We start from the raw sequence: 21,990 nt of genomic DNA, 5'->3' as shown, positions 1-21,990 counted from the left end.
TCATAAACACGCCTCATGTTGGCTTAAAAGTTATTCACATAAAGAATTTGCTTTGGTATATTGATGCATTACAACAACAAGGAGAAAATATAGGAAAGATGAAAGTAAGTACTGTAAGTCAAGATGCATAAATGGAAAATAGAAAGTCAATAGTAATATGAAAACAATATATATTATAGAAACAATATGTACAATATGACTGTTATTAAATATCTACAATTCCCTGACATGTAACGTAACCGAAAAAACACAGCAGTTTCATATATGTATATATATATATGTATGTATATGTGTATATACACACATATAGATCTATTCATTGATATATTCATAGACGCAAACTGTAACCTGTCTGAGTGACTGTGCCACACAAAACATGTTTTTGGCCTTAACTCAAGAATTCATACACTAATTATGACAAATTTACCACACAAATGTGTAATTAGCACTCTAAAACCACACAGAGTGACCTGGAGCAGTTTTCTATTTTCTTTTCTCTCCCTGCAGATCAGAACAGGATGACTGTGAGCCAAATGAGCTATGAAAGTCATGGAAAGCAGTCAGCTCATCAGACTGAACCACAAATGGAAACAACACTGATGGGACATGAGTCTGATGATTTAACTCTGTATTATAAAGATGTGTGGTAACGATCCTGAAATCTGTCATCGCTGATCAGATGGGCCAGACATCAACTAGTAAGTGAAAATTGAATAATTAAACTATCAGCAGAATATTTTCTGGAGCACTTAATGTGAATGTGGGTGCTCTGCCCTTTTTTCTTTTCATTCAAGAAATAATTTGGATGCCACCCCCCCACCCCAAGGCCACGCCCCCCATCATCCCCAATTCGTTTCACAACTGAGCAGCGAATTTCATATTTTTTGTCTTGAAAGTACTGAAAGTACACCCTCTTTCATCAAACACACCTGTTTGAATGCAGCCACACTTCCCAACATTAATTCAACACTGCACGTGCTGAGATGATCACACGCGGTGATGATTGGATTACAGTGAGTCACCCCCGACATAACCATGAAGCTTATGTGTGATGACTGTCAGACAATCCCTGCGTCGCGTCCAGTCTGGGCAGCAGAGGTTGATGAGTAACAGACTGTCCATCGGTGTGTCTGTGCAGACGTTCTGGCCTCGTGTCTGTTTGGTGTCATGGTCAGTGTCTGGGTCACTGTGTGACTGTGAAGCTCGGTCAGGAGGCCACACTACACACTCTCTGTGTTCACTTTCTTTAGCTTTTGGTTGAAGTTGCGAGGGTAAAGTAGCAATTCTTGTTTTCCCTCCAGGATTTTGCATGCTTTTTTGGGCGGATTGTTGCAGCATAAAATGCCAAATTGAAAATTGCAAAAAAAAAAGTTGCAGTTTTCTTTTTTTGTATAATTCTTGAAAAATCAAAGGCAAGTAATTACATTAAGAATAAAATCACACTCTGTTCTGAGTGTTCTGAGTAACCTTACCAAAAAGGCTCACAACTGCAAAAATTCTGACAAAATATGCTTTTTTTTTTTCTAAATACAGTAGTGCATCTGGGGATACTCAAAATTGCAAGCACAAAATTCTAAAATATAAAACTGCACAGAGCATTGATAAAGGTCAATAATGATGACAACCCTTGGGTTCTTTTCAGCACCTGTGACAAAATGAAAAAATAAAAATACAAAAAACAGTAAATAATAAAACACTGAGTCAATTCATTGAGATGTACATGTATGATGTTTGCCATGACTGCTGTGATTGGTGGAACTCACGGGATGCTACGATGATTGGTCAAATTTGCATAAAAGTTGCAGTGAGTGGACAAAATTGCAAGGTCGTGCAGAATTCACATTGGTTGAATTTTCTGGAGGGAGTAATATTTGTTTATTAATATTTTATAACAATTTATAACCTGATTAATAACCTAATTATAAACATTTATAAATGCAGTCTCAGTTTGTTCTTAATTAAATGTTTCAGTCACTTTCACTGCAGTTATAGCCTCCGCTCAGCTGCTTGACCCCTAACAGTAACAATGGTTATATACTGTAGACATAATCCTATCACTGTCCTGTTCAAGCACCTGCATTACAGTACAATAGGTTCATGTCTAGGGGTTAAAGAAGCCTCTGTAAAGCCTGTCTATTGTCTGTCTGCGTGGGAGGAGTCCAGCACTGAGATTACAGAGTGTCATGCAGTCGCACTGGATTATACAGCAGGAGACAATCCTGCAGCATACTGTGGGGAGACAGCAGGTGAAAAAGAGCAGTCAGCATCTGGACCAGGCAGTCCGTTACCAAAGAAGCATCATCTTGGAGCATTTTTCCTGATGCATGCAGTTAGTTTTGGATTCACACCATGCAGCTCACATCATCTCCAACCACTTTTTTCCTGCAGTTCTTGGTTTGTGGATGTTTGTTTTCTTGGTAATTTACCACCTTGCTGTTTTCTAAAATCTTCAAGAAGTCAGATTACATAGGAGAACAGTGCACCTTCTGGTGTCTGGGACAGAAATCATGTATTTGAACAACAGAAGTAATGCCATCAACACAGAGAGGAGTAAGAAGAATATAAAAGGAAAAGCATGTGAGTATACAGACCATATCACCATCACCAGGCCTGTAGCTACCACTGAGGACACGGAGGACACTATCTCTATCTATCTATCTATCTATCTATCTATCTATCTATCTATCTATCTATCTATCTATCTATCTATCTATCTATCTATCTATCTATCTATCTATTTAGAAAATTATAAAATGTTAAGTGAAAGTAAAGTTGCTAATATCCTAAAATAAGTAAGCTTGCATGTATGATGTCAGTCTCTTCTGGGTCTATAGATCTGATTAAACATTTTAGATTGACAAGAGTGGCAAAAATAATTATTTCCAGTATTTTATTTCTTATTTTAAAGGGCATATTATGTACTATTTAATTAAAGATATTTTAACAATTTTATGCAACTTCATTGACCAACCCCAACCCCACCGAGGCTTACGGCCCTGCACATCACTGAATTAAAATTGTCTGAGTACAATAATACAGCATAAATGATGAACAGATAATTAACTAACGTACTTAATGTATAATTAACCCAAATAATGAGAGCAGTGTTTTGTGTATTGAAAAACGTAAACCTGACCTTCAATCAGCATGAGGCTAAGTAGATAATGGCTCAATTTTCATTTTGAGGGGAACTATCCCTTTTAGGACATTCAACATAAGGACCATCACTCACAAATATGCAAAATACAGCATGTTGAACACCTACCCTTACTCTTTTTCAGGGGTTCACTTGAAGTCAGCTACACCTAAGGAGGACATCTTCACCCTGACTTCCCCAAAGATGGGGAAAAAGGAGGAGACAAAGGCGAATGTGATGGAGGAGCAGGAGGTGATGCAGCGCACTGTGTTTGGGAAGGCCTTTTATGATCTAACCCACTCAGAGAGGGTGATGAATGATCTGACGTTTGGACGGCGGGTGGGGTTTTACGAGCTCAGGGGAGAGATCGGCTCCGGAAACTTTTCCCAGGTTAGACTGGGTATACATGACCTAACCAGAGGTGAGATGATGGATACTTTGCCCTTTTTAAACCCCCTTTTTTTCACAGCTTCAGTGATCATCAGGTGGGATATGTGGTGGTAGACTGACACCTTAACACGATCTGTTTTAGCCACAAGAACAGTGTTCAAGCTTTTCACATTGTCGTATTTTCTGTTGATACTTCAAGATAAATGATGCATATTAACTAACATGAATGTACTATATGAGTTCAGTTGGTTTAAAGGCCTTTATCTGTTGCTGATGCATTTAACCTGCACATGTACCAGAGTTATTGCAATAAATCTGTCAGTAATGATAAATAGGTCAGAAAAAGCCACACCTCTCATATGTCCTCCAGCGAAAACATTTGAATCACCACTACAAACAGAGCCAATAAAAGTGGGTCGTGTTAACTCGTCTCACTGAATATAACTGTCATATATTTGAGATTGATGTTGCTCTAATCTATCAGTTCAAGTTTAAATACTTTTTTCATTAAGTGTTATGTTGTGAGACATTTAGACTATATTGCATTTCTGTGTTTTGTAAGCATTTTGTATGCAGTCTTGACAGTGGATGTTCTTTTTAATTTACCTTTTTTAAATATGAATAATCTTTTTACAAACCTGAAACACATTTTTCTCTGACTTTCTTCTGCATATCCCCCTGTAGCTCATACTGTAGTAGACTCAGAGGCTTCTTTCTGAAAGCAAATGACTTGCTACCTGATACACAATGAATTGTTTCAAAATGACCAGACATCCAGATTAATATCATGGAAGACGCTTCAGTCAGCTCAACACAATGTACACAATGTAAATCCAGTCAGGGTCAGTCCAGATGTCAGAAGACATAACTAATCTCATCAACCAGCCATCCACTAATCTGCACTGTCTTCAGACTTCACAGACAGCAGCTTCTGTATGCTACATAGAGGTGATGCTAACAAAGACTGTAACAGTCTTCATCATGAAATTGCATCTTCTGTTATTTGGATATTGCACTTGGCCATATTGAGATTTTGATACATCATATTAATTATTATCAGTATTTCAATTAAATGTGCAGTTTGAATATGCTGGACTATAATTTATGACTATCTTCATTATGGATTAATGTGCTGATCAGCTTCTCCATTAATTGATTGATTGTTGGGTTTGTAAAAATTTTGGAAATAGTAACAAATGTCATCACAATTACCCAGAGCCCTTTACTCAGACCTTCACAATGCTTTGTTTGTCCAGCAATAGTCCAAACTTCAAATTTAGGAAAAATAAATAAAAATTACTAAAAAAAATTAAAAGGAAAAGCAGCAAATCCTCACGTTCTTTATCCAATTATCAAAATAGTTGCAAACTGATTTTCTGTTACTAGATTAATCAGCTGTTGTTTTTCAGCTGTACCTGGACATTTTCATATGTTTTGTGTGCAAAAATCTTAATTTGAAAATTAACTAGTAACAATGGCTAGATAAATGCAGTGGGGTAAAAAGTACTATAATTTCCCCTGAACTGCAGTGGAGTAGAAGCAGAAAGAGGCATGAGAAGGCCTCAGGTGTGCACTTAAATGCAGTGAATTTGTTATTGGTTTATTCCATGTTGCCTCACTGCCTTTTCTCATGCTTATCTTCCACTGATAGAAAGAGTAGCAGTAAAAGTCCTGGACAAGGTGCGCCTGGACAAGCGATCTCAAGCACTTTTTGCTTCTGAAATCTCCTGCATGGAGAAGCTGGCTCACCCCAACATAGTGCGCCTTTATGAGGTGGTGGAGACGTTCAAGCAGCTCTACCTGGTGATGGAGTATGCCAATGGAGGAGAGCTGTTCTCCCGTATCAGCACCAGGGGGCGTCTGTCAGACCTGGAGAGCAAGCTTGTGTTTTCTCAGATCCTGTCTGCAGTCAAATACATGGTGAGTCACCAGCAGCCTTGAAATGAACATTGTGAGCAGGAAATATTGTTGTAAAAGAGAGAAAAGATACTCAGTGAAGAATATTAAAACAACAGCATGTTTTTAAAGACCAGCACATCATTTTAAAGTACCAGTATAGAAGATATCTACTATCTTAGAGCACTGGTGTCAACTGAAAAAACATCTGTAGGTACGCATCAGAAAAACTGGGTGTGCCCATATAATGTCTCCACAATACAGAGCTGAGTGTGGAGGAGGCTTGTTTTTAATGATGGCATCTATTACACCATTGAGCTGTTGATGAATAAAAGGCAACGATGACACTCAAAAATGCAGTTTATTGCTGAGAGTTTGCATTTAAAGGTTCTCCTAGGCTAGCTTTAAGGCATAGTTTGGATTATTGAAAAGTGCTTGTGTGAGGTATTTATCGTTCAAAATGCCCCCAGTGTGGAGAAGCAGAGAAGAGTCTCAGCTGGAAGCTAAGCAATGTACTGCTGTGGACAGGGTCAGTAACAAAAGCAATTTTAGCCACCTAAAAAAGCTCCACCTTAAAAATCAATATCACTTTAAATGTGTGTTATATTTAGAAAACTTTCACTTTTTTATTTTGTCAGTCAGTCTGTTAAGCCAAATATTGCTCTCTCTAAACCAACCAAACTCCATAGGAAAAAATAGTGATTGTACCATGCAGAAAATGGTAGTCATTGATCTACTGCTGCCTGGATCTGCTAGTCAGTTTGTTTTATTGGGTGACTAGTTCAGATTCACCAAAGTCACACAATAACAGACACAATCAAATAATCAGAACTATCCCTTTCATTCAACTTTGCAGGAGAGCTGTTCAACTATTTGGTGCTGCTGAAAGAAAACCAAATCTCACATTTTCCTCTTTTCCTAGCATGATAATAATATCGTGCACAGAGACCTGAAGGCTGAGAACATCTTCTACACCAACACCTACTGCATCAAAGTGGGAGACTTTGGTTTCAGCACATCCTGCTGCCCGATCGACGTCCTCCACACGTTCTGTGGCTCTCCACCATATGCAGCCCCGGAGCTCTTCAAAGACAAATGTTACATCGGTCAGTATGCAGATCTCTGGGCGCTGGGTATCTTGCTTTACTTCATGGTGACTGCCACAATGCCATTCAAAGCTACCAGCACGGGCAGGCTCAAGTGTTGTATCCTGCAGGGTTCCTACACCATCCCCCCGTATGTATCCAGATCATGTCAGGAGATTATTAAGGGCCTCCTGAGGCCAGTCCCTGTGGATCGTCTCACTATGGCTCAGATCATGGGCAGTGACTGGATGAGAGGTGTTGAATTCCCCCAGGCCTACCCAGCCTGTAGCCCGACACCCCAGCACCTGGTTGACCCTTCCTCTATCCTTAGCTCAGATGAACTGAGTGTGAAGGCGGCGTTGGAGGATCTCGGCATCACTAAGCTCCAGCTCTTCAACAACAGTCTGGACATGAGAAGTCCCATAACCGGAGCTTACCGGATTTTACTGCATCGCATCCAGAAGAGGAGGTCTGTGGAGGCTGTGGGCTACAGCCACATGTGCACCAGAGAGTCCCAGAACAGACTGACATGGAGAGCAGGATCAGAAGACCTGCTATACAAGCGCCACTCTGTGGTCTGCAGCGTCATGTAATTTAGTTTCTAAAAGGAATAGTGTAAAAATTCAGGAAATCTGCTTATTTTCTTTCTTTCTAAAAGTTTGATGAGAAGATTGATATCACTCTCATGTCAGTGTGCTAAGTATAAAGTGAGCTTATTGTATTCATGCTTTAAAATATTTTCTCTTAATGGTTTTATTAGGGTGCCTAATAACATCTGGCAAAGGCAATGCTGATGAAAACTAGCCTTTAGCTTGGGTGCATTTACATTTGTTTGAATGATGATGATTAATGTACATTGTCCCTTTTCAAATAAATAAATGAACTCAGTTATCATATTCTTTTATCTTTTCTTAATTTTTTAAAATCTATTTTACATTTTTTAGCTATCTAATTGGTTTTATGATGATGTTTACACTATCTTTATGCCTTATGTGCATTAGTCCAAACAAATATATGTCCACCAGCACTTTTAAGGCTCAGTAATGTTTGATACATACACAAACAGTTAATATTAAAACAAAATGTGTTGTTTTAAGGGGAAGTTCCTCTCTGTAACAGGTTGTTGACGAACAACAGGTAGGTGCAATGACTTGACACTGTATGGAAGTACTGGTCGGATGCATGAACTGTTGTTCATTAAGTCCAAATACAATGCATTGGTTGCAGGGGAATCATGCAAACTAAAATTATGAGGAGCACATTTAGAGTGGAGATCTTTCCCCAGAAAAAAAGAAACTAATGACACCAGTTTCTGCAATTTGACACATATATTCAAAGAATTTGGGGGAATAATTTTAAAACTTCACTAAATCGTTTTTTGTAGTTCAGAAATCTCCCACATTAAATTAGTCTAAATGCTACATATTTATTTAGAGATTTTCATGTCAGTTACTTGTACTGTTATAGAAAATAACACTCACTTATTCACGCACCTCTACACTGCTCCTCTTTTTGAAAATCAGCAAAATCTTGTCTGCTTCACACAAATATTTTAAGAAGCATAGATTCACAGAAAATGACTAGGCTATTCTAGAGAACACAGATAATAAAGCCAAAGCCAAAGGAACTTGCCAACATGGCAAAAGCTGTATTATCAAACATGACAGAAGCCGCATGAGTACAGATGAGACTGTGCTGACACCATATTGTTCAACTGCCAATGAAAGCTTAGACTGAGCAATAACCTATTTTCCAAACTGCTCAGCTTCCTTCAAAGATCCATCATCACCACCATCCTAAGTACATGTATCCTGTCACGCCTCCGCACAAAGAGAGAGACAGATGTGTATTTGCAAGACATCAAAAGAGTTTTCCTGGGTCCACTCTGCCTCAACTCCAGTGACGATCAGATTAGCCAACCTTAAAAACAGCCTTAAATAACCTCATTGCTAACTTTAGTTGGTACTAGGCAACTATCTTGTTAAAACACTCTATATTATATATTTTATTACATATGTATATATGTATGTATATATAAGTATGTATGTATACATACTGTGTACTTCTGCTTCCTCTGTACTCTGACTGTCCATTAGCACAAAGAAGACTGTTTCTTTTAAATTGTCATAAAGGTATAAACACGAAGCAAGATGAAGGGAAATAGATAGAACAATCCAAATAAAAGCTAACAAAAGTACATGTGGGAAATGATATTAAATAAGATACTGTTACTCAGACAGTGGGATCACATTTAGGTATTATCACATGTCACCCAGAATCCTAGTGTCCACTAACCAAAATAATCAGTAGCTCTTGCTTTTATTCAGGAACTTGTAAATATACAATAACTGATCTCATGGAAACTCATCCATTAGTACTTATTCTTCACCATTACTTTCCAAGTTAAATTTCCCAGTGCCCAAGGTGACGTGTTCAAAATAAGAAAACACTCTCAAGTGTGAAAGTGGTACGAGGACAATACAATAATTCTCTCTTGATCACCAAACTGATAAATCAACAAACTATTTCCAGTCTAATTATCTCTCACAGTTCTGCAGAATTAACACATAAGGTGCGCCACATGATATAGGTCCAGATTAAACTTTAACAGCAGAATACAACTGTATTACCCTTAATCAAATTATGTGGACACAAAATAATGAACAGTGTAAAATAAGACAATCTGCTGAATATATCCTCACAAAATAAATCTCATCTTACACTATTTATCCATCTAGAGTTTTTGGTGTGAGTTTTGGAAATATCAACAGCAGAGATGTCTGCCTTCTCTCCAATATAATAGGACTAAGGGCTGCTTTTGACAGGGAGGGCAGAGTCCCTCTTGGTGGTGTGGGGGTAGTGGCCCTGTCCCTGGTAGGTTGCAAAAGTAGAATGGGTAAATGCCATGTTCCACCTCTCACGTGCAGCTGGATTTGTTGATCTATCAATAATTGTTGCTCAAAGAAAATACTTTAATCTGAAGGCCAATGCACTCAGAAAATGGGTGGAGTTGTTCACTGGCCAATTTCCAAATACAGCTGAAAAAACATGACTCACAAGATATCTATAAGTGCAATGTGAAACAAGGGATTACATGAAGACAGACTGGCAACTGATAAAATGTGTGCAGACATCACACAGAGATAGTTATTATTAATCTCTGTCCAATTTCATGAATTAATCCTTTATGACAGTGTTACAACTCCAGCCACCACCTACTGTCTGGGTGTCATTTGTAACTGTCACTGATTTTAAATTTCAGGAATGACTGGGGTTGTCGATGCATGTATACAGTGTGTGTCCCATGTGTCAATAAATTTACATTTGAAGTCCTGATCCTCTAATTTCTTCTTTCTTCAGGACGTTTGAAAATGACAGATGTCACGAATAACAAATAATGGATGCCAGTCCACCACTTTGGTCTGTACTGAAACACCTGAACAACTCTGGTGATTTGGCTTTTCTTCAAGTGCCACCAACAGGTTGACATATTTTCTTTTTATTTAACTGTCTTGACAGCTATTAGATGTATTTAACTATGAATCCATATATTGCTGTCTTTTTGACTATATGCATGTAATTCGGATGCAATTTGGACAGTGACAGTGACATGAGAACCACTGTCTTATCCAGCACAGTGAAATGGTGAACGCTTACTGTATTATCAACTACTATAATTTAACCTTTCTGACCACTGGCGAGCACATTAATTACCTTTATTTGCTCTGCTCAGCGCTCTTTTGCTTCCTTGATCAGCTTCTCTCAGTAAGGAGTCTTGCACTTGATCTTTGCTCAGTCCAGTCATGTTTTTTTCCTGATTGTTAGTTATGTCACTGTGTGCTAGTGGTTGCTGTACACAAAATTAATGTAAAGAAAGATGTGTATTTACATCATGAAAGAAAAAGTTTCTTCTGAATCTACGTTGCATGTTTAGTTTGTTTCCACTAGCAGTTGGAGTTGGAGTGACTAACGGCAATATCATCATCATTACCACCATATGACATCAGCTCCTCTCTCCTTTAAAAGCAGCTGACAGTTTAAAATTACAACGAATCCGGCAGGAGAATTTTTTCTATTCTGGGAGAAAGAATATACAGTAGCTCAGCATTTATATTACAATTAATGAAATTACTTGGAATAATGTTGAGACTGAAACTTCTGTTGGTGCGTGAACATGATGCGCACAAGGTAATTTTAAACATTAGTACCGTATCTTCAAAAAAACAGTTAGTTAGACAGTTTATTGATCCCACGCTGAGGAAAGTCACTTGCTGCAGCAGCTCAAGGATTCAAAAGTACAGGCAGAAAAAATTCTACCAATTTCTACCAACTAATTCTTTATGCGCAACATGATATAGCCTACTGAATAAAGAATATGTACATAAACACACATTTTTTGCAACACTTCCTGCAAAGATTTATTGTCCAAAATGTTGTCATGGCACTGAAACAGTAAACTTTCACTGGTATTTTTAATAATTACAAATAACTATACATTAAAAAACACAAATAGAGTAAATTATATCTATACATTAATACTGAATAAAGAAAATGATTAAATATGCACAGAAAGCTGCATATAAAGCTAACAAATGAAAACAATCTGCACTATGTTCTATTTAAAAGAAAATACTGATGTATAGGTTGGGCTCTATACAAAAACTATATACACCTTTCAGTTTTACATATATATGGATAATTGTACAGGATATTTGCACATGTTGTCATACACGAATAGTGTGTAGTATAATGCTAAGAAAAATAACTTGCCTTGTGAAATGGATCATTTCAGAGATACAAGCAACAAATTCACATGATGGTTTCAGAGTATGAATAGATATTATTGAATGGTATGATTGCACTGTGTAAATATAAATATACAGTATATTGCACTGAATAATTGCACGTTAGAGACATGAATGATTTATTGTATGTTTATGTAAAATAAGCATTTAAATAAGAGAGACTGGTATACATATAAAAAGGATATGGTATCCATTGTAATATACATAAAAGATGACCATCTATTGACAATATGAAGCATGTTTATTTGCGTTTGTCAAGAATTAATAAACAAGTTGTAAAAGCGTGTTTATTATTCTATAGACACATTCAGGTGCTGACAGAGATCATAATCAGACAGAAAACCAATAATTAATTTTTAATTATTCTAAAATCTGTAAGTCATCAATTACTGTAAATCATCTCACGCACACGTACGTGTACGTGTACGTGCGTCCATGGCAACAGAATGGTGACGTGTTCAGCAGATGCTATATAAGAAGCTGAAGGCCTTAAAATTCTCATTTGAACTTGGACTTGACAGGAGTTGACCCGATGCAGAGCTTGTCTACTGGAGAGTGAAATCTGTTGGAATAATATCCGTCGAGAAAAAACACGAAAGGAAAAGCGAGAAGAAAACTTTTATGTTTTTAAAAAGTGACTTCCGCTGCTGGATAAATGGCTGTTAATGGACCCCCTGTGGAGGAGCACCTGCTGGGCAGAGTCAGCCGCTGGTTTAACTACTATGCAGGTAAGACAGCTTTTAATATCACACCTCATTTATTCATTCACCTGCCTGAAATGGTTAAAATATTATTTCAGTACAAATTGACTGTTTACTGTTTTTAAAATATGGATATTTAGTGGTAATGTGTGGAAAAAGTACATTATTTAATGGAAAAAGACTCATCGTTTTCTCGGTTTTGACGATCGGAATGTCCCGCGAAAAGTTTAGACTGTGTAAACAATGGAATAGTAATATGAAAACACTTTTATTTTGGTTTAAGGGCATTGTTTTTTACTAATTTGTCGTCGACTATTTGAGAAAAAAGATGGCGACTGGCCCATTTTTCGAATGATGGCACCATGGAAACGATGGAACTTTGAGGAGTTAACGTCATAATGTTAGAACGTTAGAACGTTCTAACATTATGACATCATGATGTTAGAACGTTAGCAGGTGTAAACAGAACAGAGGACCTGTTCTTCTGTGTGCACAGTTGAGTTTGCTTGTTGTGAATGTTTAAGTTTTGCTTCAGATGTATCAGAAACTCTTATAGGTCGTTTAAAGTCAACGTTTAAGAGATGACTGAGGATTAATTTTCAGAAAGTATATTATATTAAAATATTATTAATTAAACTTTTAAGCTTAATTTTGCCTAAAAATGTCCAGAATGTGAGTTTTTTATACTTTCTCCCCCCTCAGGTGCCTTCCTCCAGCTTTTAAACAGCAGCATTGCTCGCCGTGTTGCTGAAAGTCCTGAAGACAACCGGATCATCAACGATTCTCCACTCCTCCCTGATTACGAGGACGTTGTTGGTTGTTTTTATCCTTCTCTGCTCTTCTCTCCCTCCATCACCGGAGCTGCTGCTGTTCCCTGAGGACAAAAAAAAAATCAATACAAGTATCTTTTAATCCATAAAATATCACTTAGACAAAAATTGAAAGATGACATGTTTTACTAACTTTTTTTTATCCTTCTCTCCTCTTCTCTCCCTCCATCACCGGAGCTGCTGCTGTTCCCTGAGGACAAAAACAATAAATACAAGTATCTTTTTATCCATAAAATATCACGTAGACAATAATTGAAAGATGACATGTTTTACTAACTTTTTTATCCTTCTCTCCTCTTCTCTCCCTCCATCACCGGAGCTGCTGCTGTTCCCTGAGGACAAAAAACAATACATACAAGTATCTTTTAATCCATAAAATATCACGTAGACAATAATTGAAAGATGACATGTTTTACTAACTTTTTTATCCTTCTCTGCTCTTCTCTCCCTCCATCACCGGAGCTGCTGCTGTTCCCTGAGGACAAAAAACAATAAATACAAGTATCTTTTAATCCATAAAATATCACTTAGACAATAATTGAAAGATGACATGTTTTACTAACTTTTTTATCCTTCTCTGCTCTTCTCTCCCTCCATCACCGGAGCTGCTGCTGTTCCCTGAGGACAAAAAACAATACATACAAGTATCTTTTAATCCATAAAATATCACGTAGACAATAATTGAAAGATGACATGTTTTACTAACTTTTTTATCCTTCTCTCCTCTTCTCTCCCTCCATCACCGGAGCTGCTGCTGTTCCCTGAGGACAAAAAAATAAATACAAGTATCTTTTAATCCATAAAATATCACTTAGACAATAATTGAAAGATGACATGTTTTACTAACTTTTTTATCCTTCTCTCCTCTTCTCTCCCTCCATCACCGGAGCTGCTGCTGTTCCCTGAGGACAAAAAACAATAAATACAAGTATCTTTTTATCCATAAAATATCACTTAGACAATAATTGAAAGATGACATGTTTTACTAACTTTTTTTATCCTTCTCTGCTCTTCTCTCCCTCCATCACCGGAGCTGCTGCTGTTCCCTGAGGACAAAAAATAAATAAATACAAGTATCTTTTTATCCATAAAATATCACGTAGACAATAATTGAAAGATGACTTGTTTTACTAACCTTTTCTCTCTCTTTACAGACGAAAAAAGTAAGTACGAGTGTCTTTTTACCCATAAAATATCACATAACCAAGAATTGAAAGATGACTTGTTTTACTAACCTTTTCTCTGTCTTTACAGATGAAAAAAGTAAGTACAAGTGTCTTTTTATCCATAAAATATCACATAACCAAGAATTGAAAGATGACATGTTTTACTAACTTTTTTATCCTTCTCTGCTCTTCTCTCCCTCCATCACCGGAGCTGCTGCTGTTCCCTGAGGACAAAAAACAATAAATACAAGTATCTTTTAATCCATAAAATATCACTTAGACAATAATTGAAAGATGACATGTTTTACTAACTTTTTTTATCCTTCTCTGCTCTTCTCTCCCTCCATCACCGGAGCTGCTGCTGTTCCCTAAGGACAAAAAACAATAAATACAAGTATCTTTTTATCCATAAAATATCACTTAGACAATAATTGAAAGATGACATGTTTTACTAACTTTTTTATCCTTCTCTCCTCTTCTCTCCCTCCATCACCGGAGCTGCTGCTGTTCCCTGAGGACAAAAAACAATAAATACAAGTATCTTTTTATCCATAAAATATCACGTAGACAATAATTGAAAGATGACATGTTTTACTAACTTTTTTATCCTTCTCTCCTCTTCTCTCCCTCCATCACCGGAGCTGCTGCTGTTCCCTGAGGACAAAAAAAAAATAAATACAAGTATCTTTTTATCCATAAAATATCACTTAGACAATAATTGAAAGATGACATGTTTTACTAACTTTTTTATCCTTCTCTCCTCTTCTCTCCCTCCATCACCGGAGCTGCTGCTGTTCCCTGAGGACAAAAAACATAAATACAAGTATCTTTTTATCCATAAAATATCACGTAGACAATAATTGAAAGATGACTTGTTTTACTAACTTTTTCTCTCTCTTTACAGACGAAAAAAGTAAGTACAAGTGTCTTTTTACCCATAAAATATCACATAACCAAGAATTGAAAGATGACTTGTTTTACTAACCTTTTCTCTGTCTTTACAGATGAAAAAAGTAAGTACAAGTGTCTTTTTATCCATAAAATATCACATAACCAAGAATTGAAAGATGACTTGTTTTACTAACCTTTTCTCTGTCTTTACAGATGAAAAAAGTAAGTACAAGTGTCTTTTTATCCATAAAATATCACATAATCAAGAATTGAAAGATGACTTGTTTTACTAACCTTTTCTCTGTCTTTACAGATGAAAAAAGTAAGTACAAGTGTCTTTTTATCCATAAAATATCACATAACCAAGAATTGAAAGATGACATGTTTTACTAACTTTTTTATCCTTCTCTGCTCTTCTCTCCCTCCATCACCGGAGCTGCTGCTGTTCCCTGAGGACAAAAAACAATAAATACAAGTATCTTTTTATCCATAAAATATCACTTAGACAATAATTGAAAGATGACATGTTTTACTAACTTTTTTTATCCTTCTCTGCTCTTCTCTCCCTCCATCACCGGAGCTGCTGCTGTTCCCTAAGGACAAAAAAAAATCAATACAAGTATCTTTTTATCCATAAAATATCACTTAGACAATAATTGAAAGATGACATGTTTTACTAACTTTTTTATCCGTCTCTCCTCTTCTCTCCCTCCATCACCGGAGCTGCTGCTGTTCCCTGAGGACAAAAAACAATAAATACAAGTATCTTTTTATCCATAAAATATCACGTAGACAATAATTGAAAGATGACATGTTTTACTAACTTTTTTATCCTTCTCTGCTCTTCTCTCCCTCCATCACCGGAGCTGCTGCTGTTCCCTGAGGACAAAAAACAATAAATACAAGTATCTTTTTATCCATAAAATATCACCTAGACAATAATTGAAAGATGACATGTTTTACTAACTTTTTTATCCTTCTCTGCTCTTCTCTTCCTCCATCACCGGAGCTGCTGCTGTTCCCTGAGGACAAAAAAAATCAATACAAGTATCTTTTTATCCATAAAATATCACGTAGACAATAATTGAAAGATGACATGTTTTACTAACTTTTTTATCCTTCTCTCCTCTTCTCTCCCTCCGTCACCGGAGCTGCTGCTGTTCCCTGAGGACAAAAAACATAAATACAAGTATCTTTTTATCCATAAAATATCACGTAGACAATAATTGAAAGATGACTTGTTTTACTAACCTTTTCTCTCTCTTTACAGACGAAAAAAGTAAGTACAAGTGTCTTTTTACCCATAAAATATCACATAACCAAGAATTGAAAGATGACTTGTTTTACTAACCTTTTCTCTGTCTTTACAGACGAAAAAAGTAAGTACAAGTGTCTTTTTATCCATAAAATATCACATAACCAAGAATTGAGAGATGACATGTTTTACTAACTTTTTTATCCTTCTCTCCTCTTCTCTCCCTCCATCACCGGAGCTGCTGCTGTTCCCTGAGGACAAAAAAATAAATACAAGTATCTTTTAATCAATCAAATATCACTTAGACAATAATTGAAAGATGACATGTTTTACTAACTTTTTTATCCTTCTCTGCTCTTCTCTCCCTCCATCACCGGAGCTGCTGCTGTTCCCTGAGGACAAAAAATAAATAAATACAAGTATCTTTTTATCCATAAAATATCACTTAGACAATAATTGAAAGATGATATGTTTTACTAACTTTTTTATCCTTCTCTCCTCTTCTCTCCCTCCATCACCGGAGCTGCTGCTGTTCCCTGAGGACAAAAAACAATAAATACAAGTATCTTTTTATCCATAAAATATCACTTAGACAATAATTGAAAGATGACTTGTTTTACTAACCTTTTCTCTCTCTTTACAAACGAAAAAAGTAAGTACAAGTGTCTTTTTATCCATAAAATATCACATAACCAAGAATTGAAAGATGACATGTTTTACTAACTTTTTTATCCTTCTCTCCTCTTCTCTCCCTCCATCACCGGAGCTGCTGCTGTTCCCTGAGGACAAAAAACAATAAATACAAGTATCTTTTTATCCATAAAATATCACGTAGACAATAATTGAAAGATGACATGTTTTACTAACTTTTTTATCCTTCTCTCCTCTTCTCTCCCTCCATCACCGGAGCTGCTGCTGTTGACAAAGGACAAAAAAAGTAAGTACAAGTGTCTTTTTATCCATAAAATATCACGTAGACAATAATTGAAAGATGACATGTTTTACTAAACTTTTTATCCTTCTCTCCTCTCCCTCCATCACCTGAGCTGCTGCTGTTCCCTAAGGATGAAAAAAGTAAGTATGAGTTTCTGACTTGTAAAATAATTGACTTAGAATAGACTGTCATATAAAAAATATTCTGTCATTGTATAAGCTACCTACATACTTGATGCAGCACCATATAATTTCCATTTATATAATTCCAAGATGACTCGTCTTACTGTTATTTCTTTCTCTCTTCTTTTATTCCTCCACCACCTGAGCTGCTGCTGTTCACTGAGGACGAAAAAAGTATGATTTTCTGACTTGTGAAGAAAGTGACTTAGAACAGACTATGACATTAAAACAAGAAAAAGTAACATCTGTCATTGTGTCACTTAGCCACATACTGTATGTCTTACTAACCATTGTTTCTATTTCTCTCCTCCTCTCTTCCTCCATCATCAGAGCTGCTGCTGTTCACTAAGGGTGAAGAAGGTGAGTGTAAGATTCTGACTCACAAAGTGGCAGAGAACATGCTTTAATATGAATTATTATACATTTCTTAGACCAAAACTGACTTTGAATACACTACTGTACAATATAAAGACGCTCACAGACGTACATGCTGTGAGCTGCGCCTGCTAATCCATATAACATTACATATGTTGTACTTCAAAGATGACATGTTTTACTAACCCTTTTATATCTTTCTCTCCTCCTCTGTTCCTCCACCACCTGAGCTGCTGCTGTTCACTGGAGATGTAGAAGCTGAGTGTGAGATTCTGACTTACACAGAAAGTTACCAACAAGCGGTTTCATAAAGAATGTAACAGCTGTGATTGTGTCGAAAAGCTACTTGTTGTATGCTTCCTCTTTTTATGTAAATATCACAATTTACAGTATTCAACAAATATTAAAAAAAAAAAAAAAAAAAAACTTAAAAACAACTATTTATCTTTTTTATTCTACCACCAGAGCTGCTGCTGTTTACTGGATGAAAATCAGGAAGGAGCTTCTGACTACAAAAGTAATTATTTGTCTTATTTACATACTTCATATTTTTACAGAGACTCCTGCAGTACATCCCGTGTTTCCTTGACAACAAAGAAGAAATGTTTCTTCCTGACAGGACGAGAAGGACGACTGACTGGAGAGCAGTGGTTTCCTGTGCACTAAGTTACTAAGTAAGCAAGCTGCATATTAAAGGAAAAGTTCAACATCCTGGAAAATACACTGAATCACTTTCCTGCTGACAGTTAGATGAGAAGATTGATACCACTCTCAGGTCTGTAGGCTGAATATGTAGCTACAGTTAGCTTAGCATGAAGACTGGAAACAGGTAAACAAGTAGCGTCACTCTGTCCAAATATAACAAAATCCAGCATCTCTGAAGTTCACTAATTAACACCTTATATCTTGTTTGCTTAATCTAAAAAAAACATTGTAAAAGAGACAAATAGCAGCCAACTATGTTAAAGGGATAGTTCAGATTTTTTGATGTGGGGTTGTTTGAGGTACTTATCAGTAGTCAGTGTATGTATATGCCCCCAGTTTGGAGAAGCAGCAGGAGTACCAGCACAGAAGCTAAGCAATGTAATTGCATTTCATTATCAGACATTAAAAAGGGGACTGATGCTGTACCAACCACTTCAGCAGCACACCCTGCTGTATGTGTGCACTCCTGTCATTGCAAACAAATTTCATCCTGCAACTTCTGGAAGAAATGCTATAAGCAAGCAAGGACAGGGTGACTCGGACTTTTTTGAGGTATAATCTATGACATAATCAGAAGAATCCATTTGACACATAATAATAAAAAAATTGCTAAAATAATCCTAACAACATATTATAAAGAATAATAGTAATAAAATAAGATAAAAATGAAGCTCAGCCTAAATTCAATCAGGGTGACCACCTTTATGCTTCATTCATTCACAATCTTCCATCTCACTCTCCTTCTCCCACTTAATCAGCTGATTGTGAGAATTCACTTTCCTCTCTACTAATCCAATCAGATTTTGCCATGTTCTCTGCTAATCATTTTTCCACTGTCAGACTTCAAATCGGTTCTTTCTCTGAACTGTCAGCTTGCAACCCTCCTCCACCCCATCCACCTCCAGTTCATCAGATCCAGACAAGCCAGAAGCTCGAAGTCCACTCCCCTACGTACCCAGTCTTAAGCGTCGTCTCATGCCATCACCAACACCCTGGGGGGTTCACTTTTCTACTACAGCTTCATCACCCCCTATTAATATATATCTGCATATGTATATTCACCACAGTAGGGTCTAACTGCCAAATACTATTCATTCTTCATTCTGTTGTGCATGTGTCAATAAACTATATTTTCTCTCCTGATTGAAATGAAGTACAGATAAGAAATCCACACACAACAAATCTGGTGGAACACATGCAAACTCATGCTTGAATGGACATGACACATCTGCTGGTGGGTGTATGTTTAAGCTTTCCCCCTTCTCTCAGTCTTTACGCTAAGCTAATCTAATCAGCTCCTGGCTGCGGCTTCATATGTAACACTCAGACATGAGATAGATACGATTCATTTCATGTTAAGAGGGCGAATAAGCCTGTTTCCCAAAAATGTTGAACTATTCCTTTAATAGCTGCCCTGTGGTTTGAGCAAAGTTAAAAGGGCAGGAAGCGGTTTCAGATTTGTGTCTGATTTTGAATAGAGGTCCTCATGCAATGGAAGTGCACTGACAATGAAAAATTTACTTCCACATCACGCTATTGCAAGTCACTGTCTATGAGAGTGGACCCTTTGACATATTCCGCGACCATACTTGGCACTGTTTTGTCCACTAAGATAACAAATTTTTACAGCGTGAACACAATGACCAACTGAGCATGAAAGACATTTCACAAGACGGATCACAATGACCCTGGTATCCCTCTTACAGTAAGGCAACAGGTATGGAGAAATATGGAAACCATATGAGGGTAGTTTTTATACATGCATGAAATGTCAGTTAAAGAAAAGTAAGCAGTAGCACTGACAAATAGGGAGCTGGGAATGTTTTGATACTGTTTAGTGTGTCAAACACCTCGAGAAGAAATGTGAAAAACACTTAATAATACAAAAACCTTTCAGGAAACAAATAAATTACATTTGCACGGCAAGAGGTTGTTTATTTTTATGTTAGCTATTATGTTTTTATAGAATTGAGTAAATTCTACTGAATTATCATGCAATCATGTTAAAATGAACATATAAACATGATACATAAATTGTATAACAAATGTAAGCATCACATCAACCTATCTTTTTCAGGTTCTGCTCATAGAAGCATCACAGAAAGTGAATTGACCTCATTCTAACTTATATTCATTCACCCACAGTGTAACCATATACTTCTTCATATGTCTGTCGGGAAACTGAGGAGATTGACATTAATCTTTATTTATTCATTTATATATTTATTGCAGACATAATGCATCGTTCCACAAACATATGAAAAGGAGTCTCACAGGAGTTTATATCTGAAAGTGATTAAATTAGGTTTGAGACCACTTTCATCATAGCAAAAATGTGTGTTTCTGTGCATATTCTATATTCTGTATATCCTGTAAAGAATTTTTAACCCCTTAATATCAGTATCAGATCCAAAAATCTTGTATTGGTCAGGACCAACTTGTATATTTCCTGTGTTCATATTTTTAAATTTTATTAGAATAGTCAAAAGATATGTATGTACTTTATGTGAATATAAAAATTTAAATTTTGATCTCAAGAGATTTCCTGAAACTTAAATGTAGTAAATTTAATTAAACCTCGATCTTTACTGACCTTTTAGAATAACAAACTACTAAAATATTCCTGTCACATATCAGGATAAAAGGGTTGAGTGATTTACGATCCTGCAACTTTAGCTCGCTGTTCATGGCGAAAAAAAGCTGTTAGGAAATTTTTGGGGGTTAGATTAAACAGTACAAAATATTATGTTCATAAATATAATGTCATTTTCACATAACTTTGTGGTGTGCAATGTTTTATGACTCCTTTTTGTTTGTAGCACTTTCTGCCTTTCTTTCATTGAAGTCATGATTTATTATTTCCAACACATCAATCTGTGTGTCAACTGTTCGCACCAAACTTGCACAGACTTCTGTGAACATGATTTCATTTTTTTTAAATTATGAAGGTGGCAGAGATACAACAATTTCAAACAAGTCTGTGCTGCTTTCATTTTTGTTTTTTGAGGGCACCTGCAACACTTGAGAACCTCACTTTCTCTATCTATGCACTGCATATGTTCAATCATCCAATTTCCTGTAATTCATCACATTTGTTTCAGTATAAGTCATTTTACCACATAGTGTTGCATTCTTTCCTTTCATGGTTTTTCCCCTTGATAATAGAAGGCTAAAATTTCTGCTCACGATGCCAGTCAGCTATTTCTTTCTGCCTCAGCACGCAAAAGCAAAGAGTGCAGCACATTTGTCAGCGTTGTTGTGATATAAACAAAAGGAAACGAGACCTCAGCACCAAAATCCTTTTTAAACTGCAACCTAATTCTTTGACCTCTCAAGGTGGTGAATCCATTAGTTATACTCAGTGCCATATTAGATGTCCATCAATTATATATTAGGCCATTAATGTCTTGGTAATTATTATGTATTTGTCAAGTTATGTATCACCTTCGCCTTTGGGCAAAGTTGGCAGCCTTTTCAAACACATACTTCACCTGTGTGCATGAAGGATTCTGTGTTTTTGAATGTTGATTGCCCTACTTTAAAACCATCTAATAACAACATTCATGCCACTCACACCTCTCAGTCACTTGAGCGTTAGCTGAGAAGATGTGTTCACACCCTTCCTTTAATCAACAAACA

At 36.6% G+C, this 21,990-nt stretch overlaps 1 protein-coding gene across 2 annotated transcripts; it reads left to right on the top strand.

Annotated features, from left to right (window-relative positions):
• Positions 1–521: 521 nt before the first annotated feature.
• LOC146317895 (serine/threonine-protein kinase NIM1-like) lies at positions 522–7,401 on the top strand. Of its 2 annotated transcripts, none has more exons than XM_084733132.1 (4): positions 522–698; positions 3,282–3,557; positions 5,178–5,446; positions 6,345–7,401. In XM_084733132.1, the coding sequence occupies exons 1-4, from the start codon at positions 680–682 to the stop codon at positions 7,098–7,100; spliced, it is 1,320 nt and encodes a 439-aa protein (XP_084589258.1). In that variant the 5' UTR covers positions 522–679; the 3' UTR covers positions 7,101–7,401. The 2 variants fall into 2 exon arrangements, with proteins under 2 accessions (XP_084589258.1, XP_084589257.1); XM_084733131.1 differs by lacking the exon at positions 522–698 and adding an exon at positions 2,026–2,577.
• The last annotated feature ends 14,589 nt before the right edge of the window (positions 7,402–21,990 follow it).

Source organism: Lutjanus erythropterus, chromosome 12, assembly GCF_056507025.1.
Source record: "Lutjanus erythropterus isolate fLutEry1 chromosome 12, fLutEry1.hap2, whole genome shotgun sequence".
Lineage (NCBI taxonomy): Eukaryota > Metazoa > Chordata > Actinopteri > Lutjaniformes > Lutjanidae > Lutjanus > Lutjanus erythropterus.
Note: the sequence above shows the minus strand (reverse complement) of the source record. Positions and strands in the feature narration are given on the sequence as shown.